This window comes from Xiphophorus hellerii, chromosome 10 (assembly GCF_003331165.1).
Source record: "Xiphophorus hellerii strain 12219 chromosome 10, Xiphophorus_hellerii-4.1, whole genome shotgun sequence".
NCBI classification, from domain to species: Eukaryota; Metazoa; Chordata; class Actinopteri; order Cyprinodontiformes; family Poeciliidae; genus Xiphophorus; species Xiphophorus hellerii.
This window is the reverse complement of record NC_045681.1, coordinates 20509224-20523544: the sequence shown is the minus strand read 5'-3', so window position 1 is coordinate 20523544 and position 14321 is coordinate 20509224. Positions and strand designations below refer to the sequence as shown.

General features: G+C 40.0%; 2 protein-coding genes across 3 annotated transcripts in view; both read left to right on the top strand.

Moving 5' to 3' along the window:
• The first annotated feature begins 1258 nt into the window (after positions 1-1258).
• Positions 1259-5064, top strand: LOC116726776 (PI-PLC X domain-containing protein 1-like). Its single transcript, XM_032573661.1, has 7 exons — positions 1259-1594; positions 1670-1794; positions 3188-3312; positions 3392-3523; positions 3702-3869; positions 3955-4138; positions 4257-5064. Exons 2-7 carry the CDS (start codon positions 1719-1721, stop codon positions 4496-4498), a joined length of 927 nt encoding a protein of 308 aa, XP_032429552.1. The 5' UTR covers positions 1259-1594; positions 1670-1718; the 3' UTR covers positions 4499-5064.
• A 112-nt stretch (positions 5065-5176) lies between these two features.
• The window catches only part of spata20 (spermatogenesis associated 20), a 40711-nt gene continuing 31566 nt past the window's right edge, over positions 5177-14321 (top strand). Inside the window, exons 1-11 of one of the 2 annotated variants that reach the window (XM_032573633.1) lie at positions 5177-5731; positions 8006-8134; positions 8216-8280; positions 8711-8865; positions 8951-9094; positions 10085-10286; positions 10492-10622; positions 11016-11120; positions 12065-12139; positions 13592-13804; positions 13930-14122. In XM_032573633.1, coding sequence (XP_032429524.1) covers positions 5526-5731; positions 8006-8134; positions 8216-8280; positions 8711-8865; positions 8951-9094; positions 10085-10286; positions 10492-10622; positions 11016-11120; positions 12065-12139; positions 13592-13804; positions 13930-14122 — 1618 coding nt within the window. In that variant the 5' untranslated portion in view covers positions 5177-5525. Of the gene's footprint in view, positions 5732-8005; positions 8135-8215; positions 8281-8651; positions 8866-8950; positions 9095-10084; positions 10287-10491; positions 10623-11015; positions 11121-12064; positions 12140-13591; positions 13805-13929; positions 14123-14321 lie in introns of those variants that run through there. The other variant, XM_032573634.1, reaches the window with a different exon arrangement.

Below are 14321 nucleotides of genomic sequence, written 5' to 3'. Positions count from 1 at the left end.
AAAAGTAATTATTTTTCTGTTTCTCATATGTTGATAAACTATCGGGCATCGAGTCAAAATAAGAACCATTAATTTCCTGACTCCCAAATATTTTGTGCATAATTAAGAAGAATTAAAGATTTTTATCTTTGTAAATTTTCTTTGCAACTTATAGAGATAATTTACACGACAAAACATCTACTCGACATGTTTCAAGTAGACTCAGAAACGTGGAACTTTTCCCTTTTTTTTTATCAATGTCTTTATTCTTACATGACATTAAACTGCATTTCAGCATGAGGACATGCTGAAATGCATAACGTGCAAATGCTCATAAAGACCCATCTCCGCTTTAAAGTTAGGAAATGCTGCACCCAGTTGTTAACCTTTGTGTAAATCTGTACGTTTTTGCTAAAATTATGAATTTTGAAAGCATTTCTCCTGCATTATGCATCTTCAGGAGGTACTCCGGTGAGTCTGGGACGTGTTCCCAGCAGGACTGAAGACTAAATGCATCCCAGGATTCCCCGGTGAGAGAGTGGGCTAGACTGACCCCCTCCTCAGAGGGAGCCATCGTTCCGTCCCCGCTCTGAGTAATCGGACTTCTCTCTGTAGCTTATTGTCCTGATTGCTCATTTTGCTAAAGAAATGTGTGCTTTTCTTGAAAATTTCTCCTAAAAAAACCCCCCAGCAGATTGGAAGGGCAGAAATGTCTGTCTCTGTCAAGCTGACGTCTTACCTGAACAACAGCGGGCCAGTTTGTGCGTCACTGCTCTGTGTCAGTGTCAGACGATGGAGCAGTGAATGTTTTCGGTCACTAGAGGGCAGTACGCTGCATGCAGCACCTCACCATGTCGGAGGCCTGCAGCACAATTTAGTGTATTAACGTGAAGTAGAAGGAAAATGACAAATGGTCTTTCTTGTAGGTTAGGAATAAAAATCTGGAAAATTTTGGGGGATATTTGCTTATATTTGGTTTGACCAGAACCTTTGACCTATATGTAAAATACATGTGGTGAAAAACTGTCACTGTACATCACTCTAAAAATGGTTTCTTCTGTTCTGCTACTTTCTGCATGGGTACAAAAAGGAAATCTGCCCAGACTGAGCAGGGATTGGTCGGCTGCCCGTGATAGCATGATGGGGGACGTAGCTTTGGTTGTGGCTCAACCGGTCTGCCACACACAAACATGTCATTAGAATTTCTGTAGCCGGTCGCCTGATAATCAAGGAATTTTTTAACCATCCAACTTGTAGGGCTGTAATTCCAAGTAGTTCATAAACTCGGCTTATGAGTTTAAAAAATGCCTCCAAGATACTAAAGCTGGGTCCAGATAAAATATGATGTAACCAGGAGCTGAACTGCTATAGTGTTTAAGTTGAAAGCTGAAAGACTTGTTTTGTGTCTGTTTGGGCAGGTTAGGTAGTAATGATTGTATGAGGAAGTTACACAAGAAATCAGAGAACCTCAACACCAAACAGGAGAAACAACTGCTTCTCTCCTCCCACAATGGTTCAGAGAACAGTAACAATTCAGCCACTGGTGCATAGTAAGTCACAGGTGCACTGCCAGACCTGACAGAATACAGGAGGAGGAGAGGTATACCTCAGCAGGGTGAGTACTACCTGGAACATTTATGTTTATGAGCTGGAACAGGTGAGGTTTACTCTTGGATTTTTCTGTTTTCAGGAGATTAGGAGTCAGATTTGGGTCATTTGATACTAAAAGAGGAAAAACCATGAGCTACGCTGATTGGATGTCGCAACTGCCAGCTGAGCTTCACACCATTCCTCTGTTTAAACTGGCCATACCAGGTGGGAAACTCCGGTTCTGTCACAGTGGCAAGAACATAGTCATGATGAAAGAATGTAGGCTTGTTTATCAGAATCTAAGCTGATTCTAATCTAACTCCACGTCTACAGGTGTAGCCCTACCCGAGAAGTTTAGAGTGCCTTAAAAATGGAAATCAACTGAATTAATCTTGTAAACAGTCTCCATCACTTTGCAAAAATACTCACAAGCCTTGAACTTTTTCGCGTTTTGTTACTTTTCAGCAGCAGGGACATATGAAGCGGGTCAAAGGTAATGGAGAAATGGTCTCTGTTGGAGCAGGGGTGTCCAAAGTGCAACCAGAGGTTTATTTGTTACCCCTTGGGATTTTGCACGACCTCCAAGTGCAACTATTCAATGAGTGTATTTACACTCACTAGTCCTCTATCGCTGTTGTTGCGTGCATTTGAGGGATGGAATCAGGTTTAACATACTACACCACACCAATCAGTTCATGATCTCGAGAAAGTTATTGGGAAATTAACTTATCTTGTAAAAAAAAAAAAAAAACATTGGGATTTTGGGATTTTTTTTCAATATGTACATCAAATAGAGCTTGAAATATCCAGTGAGTTTTTCTCCAAAGCAGACTTGGTCAAAACCATTCATCAAACCTGGCTAAGCCTGAAGACTGACTGACCAATATCTGATGCTTGTTGCCGGGCATTGACTTAAGTTTTTTCAAACTCGACTGCTTAAAACCTTGTCTACTTTTGTAAGATGAATGTGCAAAACTGTGATTTTTATGCTTTGGGTCAACATTAATTTGCAAATCCCTTTTTAGGAACAATCAGACTAATTTCATAAAAACAAGGCAACCTTCAACATGATCAATATGTTAAACATATGTTCAGTATTGAATATTCATTAGTCAATATCGAATATTCAGTAGTAAATATTCCACTGGATACCCTCAATATTGTTTTAAATACAACAAAACAAAAAACATACAAAACTCACTGCATGTTTTAATCTGGTGGCGGTGTACCTGAAGAACCGGCTGCTCTGATTGCAACTATAGATGGTTCTACAAACTAATGAGTCAGAGGAGGTGAATATAAAAGCTAGCACGATTTTCATATTTGTGTTTGAAGAAATTTCTAAACCCCGTGTATGATCTTCATTCAAGAAGTCTTAACTGAACTTCATAAAATCTCAATCAATCCTTTGGAGTGAGCGGAATGGGTGTTTCTGATGGAAAAGTAAGAAGATCCTCAAAAAACAGCGACACTGACTAATTAACACTGGCAGCCCAAGCTATATTACAGTAGTTTCAACATTTTAGAAAACCAAATTTGAATACGAGTGGTTATCTATTAGATACCGATAACCCAGAGCAGTGGCGTTCCTACATGATCTTTCTTGTGTCATCTCTAGGAAGCCATGACTCGATGAGTTATGACCTGGACGTCGACTCTAGAATCATCGAGCCCGAGAGACTGAGGAGGTTTAGCAGAATCTACTTCCTGCGTAAAATCATCCACACTTGGGCAGCCACTCAGGTAAGGAACATTTTAACAGCAAATGTATTTCTAAGAGGGATGGAAAAGGGCTTTGAATTGCCAGGTCTTCTGATCACAGGAGGTGTGCATAACCGAGCAGCTGAATGCCGGTGCTCGCTACTTTGACCTTAGGATTGCCCGCAAGCCAACCGACACAAATCCCACCAGGCTTTTCTTTCACCACGGCCTGTACACCCGAACTGATGTTGAGGTAAACAATCTCTGAAGGGTAAGCGTGGACCAAAGTGTAAATCCTCCATAAGTCATTCATGTTTCTTGGGGGTTTGTTAGCTCATTGTGCTAAATGAGCTAACGCAATGAAGATTTATAATAAAGAAGATTTAATTGAGTGTGGCTGTGTATTCCCTCCCCCAACACCCTAATTTCAGACTGTACTCAGGGAAATAAACACGTGGGCAGAGAGTCATCCTAAAGAAATCGTCATCTTGTCTTTATCCCACTTTGAGGGGTTTGACAAAAACATCTCCAAACAGCTTCACGACCACCTCATCACCTTCATGAAAAATCTGTTTGGAAACAAACTCCTCCCGAAGACGGTAATGTTTTTTGCTGACCATCTTTTGGTCATGAATCTCTCAAAAGTATTGCTTTTTAAGGGGCAACAATAATGTGTCACCACAGAACTCTCCCACCCTGAAGAGCTGCTGGAATCAAGGCAAAAACATAATAGTCTCATACGACAACACACAATTTCAACAGCCTGTGTTATGGAGAAAAATAACTTATTACTATGGCAACAGCATGGACCGTGCGGTAATTACAGCCAAACTCTGTCAGGCTTTGGAAAAGGAAAAATCCTTCGAGCGTGAGTATCCCTTGTTTCTACAACTATTTGTTGGCTTAGTTCCCTTTTGGTGACTACGACTCGTGTCTTCACTCCACGTTCCGTGCCTCTGAATACATCTGTGTCCCTTTCTGTCCAGATTTCTTTGTCTGTGGCTTGAATCCGACCCTACCCCACGACACCGGAATCCTCAGGTACATCCTTCGCATTTGTGACAACTTCACCAACGTTGTGCGACGGGGTCTGCCGAAGTTGCTACGGTGGGTGAACCAGCAATACGACAAGACGCCAATGAACATCGTCGCCTCAGACGTGGTGACTCGAGATGACTTCGTCGCAACGATTGTGAAGCTCAACTTGAAACGGGCGAAAGGACGATGAAAACGTGTTTACCTCTTTTATTAATTTATTTTTTGTTAAAGATACATTTTTATATTTATCAAGAAGACTTGATAAATATTAGTCTTTATATTTAAAGACTTATATTTAAATATAAATATAGAATATTTATATTTAAATATAAATATAAAGTAAGCACTGGATGCTTTACTTGTTTCTGTGCATTGTTTTTTATTCTTGAACGACATAAATACAGCAATCTTTTGCATAAATTGGCATCAGATAGCAAAATTTAAATGTTACAGATTTAATGCACAATTGTCATGTAATTTCCATAATTATCTTGATTTTATTTCTTTTTTTAAAAAGAGTTAACAGTTCTGAGAAAATTAAAAACATTTATTTTCAGTATAAACAGTTTACAACACGGGATTTGTTGATATTTCTACAGCTTGAATGTGACAAAAGGAAGGAGAGAAGCAGAGGAAGAGAAGCGAAGATAGAAGGTACACAGTGAGGTGTGACTCAGAAGAAAGGAGAGAGAAGAAAGTGAGGCAGTAAGCAAAAAAAGGAAAGGCATAAAGAAAAGATGCACGGAAAGAAGAAAGGCCACAGGGGATGAAAGAAAAACTTAAATGATACAAGGAAAGGAACAGAAGTAGGACATAAGGAAGAAAAGAGGCAATGGGCAGAAAATGGAGTTTAAAAACAGGACGGTCAGAAGGAAGGGAAGAAATGGCACAAGGTGGGGAAATTGGTACGTAAGAAAAGCATGGATGGAAAGAAAGCAGGAAGGACAAGGGAGGAAAAAGAAGAACGGGAGGAAAAAAACAGAAGCTAGTTAGTGTAGTAGAAATGTAAGTATTTTTCAAAACTTATAATCTTTTGAATATTTTGCCAGACTTTGAAAACTCTGAAACAAAGTTCAATGCTTCATGTGAACTTGATTTTTTTTTTTGCCTCGAGCGCCATCTTGTGTCAAATGAGGAGAATGCAGCCTACACTTCAAGTGTATGTCAATAAAGCAGCTAACGCTAGTACGCTAAAGTAATGCACTTAGTGGATTAGGATGTTGAGACAAGCATGGCGTTGGTCGGCGTTTAGAGACACTCGTGCGGGGACCGCACACGTCGTGGCTGCGTCCTCCCTGGCAGCTGACCGTCCGCGGCGGAGCTCAGCTGGTCTCACGAGGGGTTTCCAAAACATTCCCCATCCTCTGAGAGGCAGGTCACAGCTGCTCCTCCAACCACAGTCGGTGTCGGCCAGCTACCTCAGGTAATAAGGCTAGCTCGGAATAATTAAACAACCTTCCTGTCAACTGACAATGAGAGGAAGGAGCGCTCGATATTTTACAGTGCGTCATTGTCATCTTGTTCCTTGTGGAATTATAACAGTGGAGAGTTAGCGCCACTTGAAATTCCAAGTCGAAAACTGGTATTTAACATGACAAAACGTTAACTTTTGTCAAGAGGAGAGCACTGCTGAACAAAGACGATTAATTCAAGTTAAAAAACCCTTTCCTTAAATTCGGCATAGATAAAAATGTTACAGCACTTATCTTCGTAGCACACGTTAGCTTTTGTTACTGGTTACCATGAGAACGACCAGACGTGTCCTAGCTAACGCTGAGAATAGCCATACCGGTGCGGCTCGCATGTCAAAAATTCATATATTCATTGCTTTTGTAATGTAAATATTTCCCCCGACAGCAGGGAAAAGACTTAATCTGTCTTAAGGTGTACGCTCATACGTACACGAGGACGAATCTACACCTGGAAGTCTAGTTATATTAAATTGTAAAACAATTAAATGGAGTTTGACAGATAGTTCGCTTACCTAGTACTGCGCAAATGTGAAATAATTTTTGTCTTGCAACCATTTGGCTCATATCGACACCTATAGCTGTTAGCATACTGTGAATATAATTGCTTTATTGTATTATACATTCTGGAGAAACATGGTGGTAGTAGTGGAGTGGTGTGGAGCTTCCGTTTCAGGTACTGGACGAATTGCTTTAATTGGGGAAACCATAAATTTAAAATGCTAGCAGAAAATAATAAAGGACGATGTCCAGTCATGAGATGTTTTGCCTTAAGCTCAGGCGCTCCAGGAAACCCTCTTTTGGAAGGCTAACAAGAATATTTAAGTTTGGAGTTCTCGAGTGTGCCTGCTTACAAACCGTTCTGCAATAAAAATTATCCAACATTTGTCAATGCAAATTAAAAGTATCATTGCCAATTATCGCAAACACTTGAAGGCATCTGTTGCAGCCAACATATAAATAAATAAATGTATAAGTATAATTACCCCTCCCGATAATTGCATTTTCATATACAGTAGCTCTTGTACTGCAACCTACTTTCCTTTGCAACCAAAGTTTATGATCCTGGCACTTTCCGCAAATAGAAATTTGACTTGGCTCTTCCTGAGTGGTGTACCTGCCTAAAGTTAGCAATTTCTTAACCTTGTAACCTATACTGTGTAAATTTATTACAGTTTAGCGCCAGACAACTGCATTTTTATTTTTATTTTTTTATAGAAAATAAATTCAGAAATTTAATTCAGTAAAAAAAAAAAAATCAGTTATTTATCCTGAAGGGAAATTGAATGCTGACATACAGTAACTCATATCATCCAAGTGTCTTCAAAGAGTCGTTGCTTGTTGTGATGCTGTGGGTTGGAGAGGTCTGGCAGTCAGTCTGGCAACGAAACTGAAAAGGCCTCTGACCGAAGACTGTGGCTCTATGACTGTCTCATTGAGCGGCACAATTCTAGAAAGAGAATATAGCTTAGTGCTGAATCGATTAATCAAATTAATCTTGACTAATTGATTATTGAAATAATTGTCAACTAATTTAGCAATTGAGTAAACATTAATAGGAGGATACAGCCTCTAAAAATGGCCATTTGCTGATACAACACAGTGAGAGCAGTGATTAAGCCAAAACTCTTGAAATAACTTATTTATTTTGAATTTAGGATGAGCTCCTCTAGTGGCAGTTTTAGCCTCATCTGGTTCAAATTCTGTAAACCATGTCTCCCATTAAGCACTGTTTGCAATTCACCTATAAACCCAAAATTAATCAACAGATTAGTAGACCGTATTTATTTATTTTTGCTGTAGATGCAGGTTTGCTACAAATGATCAAGCATTCATTCAAGGAATTCTATGTTATTGCATTTTAAGCAAAAGTTTTGTTGTCTTACTGAAAAATGTAATTGAATTATTTGCTTACTTGCATATTTTAATGTATTTCAAATACTGTGTAAAAAAAAAAAAAAAAGGGCTTAAGTGAAAATCCGGAAAATATGCCATTTTTTAATGCAATGAATTGATTAATCATCAAAAATAATCGATAGAATAGTCAATTGATAAAATAATGGTTAGCTGCAGCCCTGGTATAGTTATAACGCCAGTTAACAGTGTGCCCGTTTTACATTTTCCGCTTATGCATGTCAAAGTAATACACAGTAGTACCAAGTTTGTATATTGAAATAAAGATAAAAGTACTGGTTGTTGTAGTGGCTGTATTTTTGCTGTGTGTACAGTCCGTCTGTGTTCCTGAGCATGGCATCAGGGAGTAACCATCCACCGTCCACTCATCCCAAACACACAAACAGGTTGGCCAATGAGCGGTCGCCATACCTGTTACAACATGCACACAACCCCGTCGACTGGTGAGGCCTTTTAAACCTGACATTTATTCATCTTAATAAATTGGTATGTTGAAATGTGATTTTGTTTGTTTGTTTTTGCAGGTATCCATGGGGACATGAGGCATTTGAAAAGGCAAAAAGGGAAGACAAACCCATCTTCTTATCAGGTAAGACGTTCAATTCAACATTATTATTATTATTATTATTATTACTTAAGACCAGATGATTGGATTTTGTTGCGTTTCAGTCAGTTCAAAACAGAGAATCTCAAAAGAAAAAAATATATCAATTGGGATCCTTCATGAAATATCATAAAGAAAGGCTTTAATTCAATGCAATTTCATCTACATAGTGCCAATTCACAACAAATTTCAACTGATTTCAACTTAATCATACATACAATTGTTCCCAGTTATCAAACTGAACAGTAAGCTCAATTAATTATTCAAAGTAGCTGCCACGCTCTGATTTTGTAAGATTAAGACAATATAACCTTCACACCACTTATCAAAAGATTTACATTGAAATCTTTTCTCAGCACTCTGCATTTGCTATAGTTATGCCTACTGATTCTCTACGATCGTCTCCAACCACCAGTGGGCTATTCAACGTGCCATTGGTGTCACGTTATGGAGAGAGAGTCTTTCAAAGATGAGGAGATTGGAAAAATCCTCAGTGACAACTTTGTCTGCATCAAACTGGACAGAGAAGAGAGACCCGACGTGGACAAGGTCTACATGACCTTTGTGCAGGTTTGTGTGTTTCTTGTTAGACTTTTTTTCTCAACAAAGGTTGTTTTTTGCATTTGGTTGTTTTATTTGTTTATTTTCGTGTCAGGCAACAAGTGGTGGTGGAGGCTGGCCCATGAGTGTGTGGCTAACTCCCAACCTTCGACCTTTTATCGGAGGTACTTACTTCCCCCCGAGGGACCAAGGAAGAAGACCAGGCTTCAAGACAGTTCTGATAAGAATCATTGAACAGGTGACAGCACTTTGTAGAAACACTCGATAATTAAACTGAAAATATTAAGAAGTAAATATTAAATATTAGGCGTGCACCAATAGGTCAGAATTTTGGGAGAACAGCCCACACTTGTATGACAAACAGGTCTTATCTGCCTCTGCAAATGTCTGAAAATCTGCCGCTGTCCGCTTTCCCTCTGCTGTGAGCAGGCAGACCAGCCCACCAACTCACGTCTGCATGCGTGCGGTTAACAATAGTCACTCCATTGTTGTTAACTTGGCAACTCTGTCTCTATATCCAGGGACTTTTCAGAAAAAAAAATCAATATCAGCCAAAGTCAGAATCAACAGGTCAGGCTCTTCAAAGATCGGTGATGGGCCAGAAGACAATCGGTGCACCGCTATTTGTAGACATGTTGCACGTCATTGTTTGCATCCAGATATTTTGTGCATGTGCACAACGCTGGAGGGCAAAAAGACTACTCTTTTACATGCCATCTATAGCTGCGCAGCTGTGGTAGAACAGTTCCATTAACAAAATGAAACCTGGAGATGAAGGTGCTATTAATTCAGTGACGTGCGCTGCAACAAAAGGAAAATAACGCAGAAAAACCGTTGAAGAATAACTCAACCACTCTTCTATCTATATGTTAAGGTTGTCAAAGTCAAGCTAGTGTAACTGGCCTACTTCCCTCACCATCGCTATTTTTTTGTTTTTAAATTAGAACTTTTTTCTGACCTGTGAATTGTGATTCTCTTGTACCTCATCTAGATGTCATAGTGTTGGCAATTAGTAGCTAAGCACAACATCCCTTTTTCTTTGATGCATCATGCTTACATTTAAGATTTAGTACGTTACGTTGACAATTTGACAGCTAAAACCAATTGCAGTCATTGTTATTGAGCAGTTATTGCCCTCCAGCAGGGAGCTGGGGCAAGATCTTGCATGCGTGACGTCACGTTGCAATGTGTTCATTTAGAGACTCTGAAAAGTGCTTCGTCTCTGCAGTGGCAGAACAACCGAGCGACTTTAGAGTCCAATGGTGAGAGGATAATCGACGCTCTAAAGAAAGGCACAACCATCACTGCGAACCCAGGAGAAAGCCCTCCCTTGGCCCCAGACGTTGCTAATCGCTGCTTCCAGCAGCTGGCCCACTCCTATGAGGAAGAGTACGGAGGCTTTAAAGATGCTCCAAAGTTCCCCTCACCAGGTAGACTCACCTGGAGCCAGAGTGCTCATCTGCAACGTTCTAGTTTCCGTTTGTCCTGATGGTTGATGGTTTAGCTTAAATGACTAAAGAAAATGGTAGCTCTTCCCATCCTCTGTTCTGTTTGCACCATAGTTCAGATCTGCTTCACAGATGTATACCAGCTGGATGAGAACTCATGTGAGCTGGTCTTTCTGTCCCTCTACAGTGAATCTGATGTTCCTCATGTCTTATTGGTCCGTGAATTGCTCCACCTCAGAGGGGTTCGAGGCACTCCAGATGGCCTTGCACACACTCCGAATGATGGCACTGGGAGGCATCCACGACCACATTGCACAGGTTCATATCCATGCTGGGAACGTAGGAAATTATTCATGCATAAATGTTTGCAAATTTATCATGCAAATATTGTGTCTTCTGTATAACATCAGTCTGTAAATCAGTTGCTGTAAAACCTAACTTCTAAAAGGGTCAATGACCCTAAGATGCCACTCTGTGCTGTGGTTCTCCAACCAAGAGTTTACTGTAGATGTATTTTTTTTAAAACTTTCCTTCCCCTTCTCCTCAGTGTGTGTTGTGGTGAGATAAATATTAGTTTATCTCACCACAGTTTAAAAGCCCAATGAGACAGTTAGAGCTTCATTTTCTTAGTCATACAGCATTGGTGTTGGCTGTATGTCTTTTCTAACAGTTTTACTGGAAACGACCTCATTCTTGCGGCTGTTTTTCCAGGGTTTTCATCGTTACTCCACGGACTCTTCGTGGCACGTTCCTCACTTTGAGAAGATGCTGTATGACCAGGCTCAGCTGGCTGTGGCTTACATAACCGCTTTTCAGGTTTGGATTTCTCTTCAGAATCAGCTTTATTGGCCGAGTTTGTGCTTACAAACAAAGATTTTGACTTCAGCTTCACATGCTCACACTTTATAGACACTAAATGTAAACTTCATTAGAGGAGATAAAAACAAAGTGTATATGTACAGTACTTACACTCATATTTTGTGCAACATATATTATAGAATGGTGCCAGTATGTGTATTTCTTTTTCACAGTAAAGTAGCTGACTAGTCTTTCTGTAAGGTGTCAATTGTGTTCATCAGAGAAGCAACATGGGAGATGAAACTTTCTTGATTTTGCAAATGATGCTCTGTAGCATTGTCTTGAATGTAAAAACCCAAACAGTTTGTGTCCAGGATGGCGGCGTCGTAGACTGTACCTTAAATTACACTGTACCAAGGTACTTTTTCGTTGTAGTAGGAAGTACAGTCTCTGCTATGCCTTCTTCCCAACAGTGTCTTTGTGTGACAAACATCACAGATCTAGAGAAAAGGTCAGTGAATTACAGCAGATAGAATGTTGAGGACAGTAAAGAAGTTATTCACCGGCACTTTACTGAGCCAGACGAAAACCCTGAGTGTGAGACTTGGGTGAGCCTTTACCATTTCACAATTGATGGGGTTTTGTTGTGTTTTGTTTAGGATTAGGTAAAAACTAGTTGAATCCGAGTCTCAGAGTTTGTCGTATCTTCCTCAGAGTCTGCTGCACTGACCTGTTTATTTTTTGGTGTGTAGACTCAAACTAAATAACAAAGACCAACAGACACGAGCTGAAATACAGCCACATATACTTGCTGTGTTTAATGATGATATACAAGTAGCCTGAGTGCTCTTGTAAGGTTCTGCTGGGAACATCCTGTTGATAAATCACAAGACGATACCGTTAGGGGGTCGAGCTCTGGTTGAATCATAGTCCTCATGCAGGTGTTTTCCATTCTTTTCCAGGTATCAGGTGAGCAGTTCTACGCAGACGTGGCTAAGGACATACTGTTGTACGTCTCCAGGGACCTGAGTGACAAGGTGAATCATCGACAGCTCGGCTGCTGCTGTCTTCTGTGTGAAAACTGTCTTAGTTGCTCCTGAGTACTGCTAGTATGTTCGTACGTCCCTTGGGGCCCTGGGTGGAACATTGCTGACAAATCCTGTTAAAGCCTCGCTCTCCTGTACAGGTCAGCCTTTCTCCTCTTTGATTAATGAGGGGACAGTAGTGAACAGAGCATACAATTAAAACCATACTTTTATTGTTGAATTTTTTTAGATTTATGAAGTAATTATAATCTAATGAAGTTCCATGCCCAGGATAATTTTCTGTAGACTCTCTCCACTTTTTTGTGTGACTTACTGTGTCGCTTCCTTTAGGGAGGCAGAGTCCCTGAGCTCTGCTAACTGTTACATTACATTACAACCAGAGAGCTTACATGGCTTTGTAGGTCTTTCTAAAGTACCGTCAAATAAGGCGGTAATGTTAATGCTTTCTTAGGCTTAGATTAAGAGCATTGTTTAATCGGCGGTCAGACATAAAATATTGGAAAAGTATTCTCACCCCTGGGACATTTCCAAATGCAACTGCAAATCATTTTGTATTCTTCTGGGATTTTATGTGAGAGACAATCAGGAAGTGGTTCTTAGTTTGAAAAGGTTTTACTAATAAAATTACATTCAGAAGTCACCTAATTAGCAAAGTGCATGACATGAGAATACTTTTGCAAAATGTTGTATTTGACCTAAAACAAAGAAAGTTAAACAGCAGTGGGCTAAGAACTCACCTTGAGGGAACTCCTGAAAGTATTGGTCTATGCATTGACAAAAAAAATAACAGAAATATAAACAATTATTGAGAAATTGTTTTTGGAAATATTTTATAGGAGGGAAGGAGGTACAGCTGCAGAAATAACTTACATCTGCATATTTATTTCTTAAAAATCCTGTAATTGTTGTTATTTATTTATGTTGCTGGCAACATTTATTGTCCCCTTTGGTAAAAATTTGTAAGAATTGTTAAATCTTAAAATGTAGGGTTTCCCCCCCCCCCCAATATCTGACTGAATTTTTAAAATATCTCGTCTTTAATTTTATAACACTTATTCAGTGGGGAAAAACATCTGCTAGGAAATAATTATTTTGATCAAAATCCCTGGTTGCAGTATTAGTGGTTATCAGTATTAGTATTTAATTGTCATGAGTTGATTTGGTTTAATATTTTGGATCACTATTTTGATGAAAGACCCAACTCTCACTTTAATAACACTTGCCACTGTTTATTGTGCCAACGGTCGCTAAGTAGAAGTTTCTAGAACCGTTTTTCCAGGTATTTTGTCGTAACTGTTTTTTATGTGAAAATTTATGTCCCCAGAAAATTTCTGTCATGGTTGATTCCTCATAAATTTTTAATGGATTTATTTATTTTAGATCCTTTTACCACACCTTTACCAATCGTGTTAATAAATTAGCACTGTTTGCGCTGTTTTCCAGTCTGGAGGCTTTTACAGTGCAGAAGATGCTGACTCCGTCCCAGCATCAGGGGGGCTAGAGAAGCGAGAGGGAGCCTTCTGTGTGTGGACAGCCTCAGAAGTGCGGGAGCTCCTGCCTGATGTGGTAGAGGGCGCGGTTGGAGCCGCCACGCTCGCAGACGTCTTTATGCACCACTACGGAGTCAAGGAGCAAGGCAACGTTGCAGCCGAGCAGGTCTGATTGTATTATTTTAACATTACGGCCATATCTGCTTTTGACGGTTTCCGCTCGTCGACATGGCGACTGTCACAGACGTTGAGGGTCAGTGTTGGTGAAGACGTTATGCTCTCTATTGCCAGGATCCACACGGGGAGCTGCAGGGGAAAAATGTGCTGATCGTCCGTTATTCAGCGGAGCTAACAGCTGCTCACTTTGGCATCACGTTTGAGAAATTCAACGAACTCATGACCTCAGCCAGAGGCAGAATGGCAGAGGTGAGGCAGATTCGCCCGAGACCCCACCTGGACACCAAGATACTGGCTTCCTGGAATGGTAAAGCCCAAGTCTGACAAGGCAGCGAAAAGTAAAAGCAGCAGATCTCAGATTTCAATACCTTCTTTCTTTTTTTTTTTTTACTGATTGTCATATAACAACCAAAACCTTTAATGTATTTTATTAGGATTTCATGTTATCAGCACAAAGCGGTGCCTAAGTGTGAAGTGGAAGCAATCTTTTCAACTTTTTTTCCAGT

What these genes read in the sequence shown, in the direction of transcription:
- LOC116726776 (XM_032573661.1), top strand. Translation starts at nt 1,719, where the DNA reads ATGAGCTACGCTGATTGGATGTCGCAACTGCCAGCTGAGCTTCACACC. An exon ending in GTTTAAACTGGCCATACCAG is followed by an intron (nt 1,795 to 3,187) that starts GTGGGAAACTCC and finishes TGTCATCTCTAG; the next exon opens with GAAGCCATGACTCGATGAGT. An exon ending in ACAAACTCCTCCCGAAGACG is followed by an intron (nt 3,870 to 3,954) that starts GTAATGTTTTTT and finishes GTGTCACCACAG; the next exon opens with AACTCTCCCACCCTGAAGAG.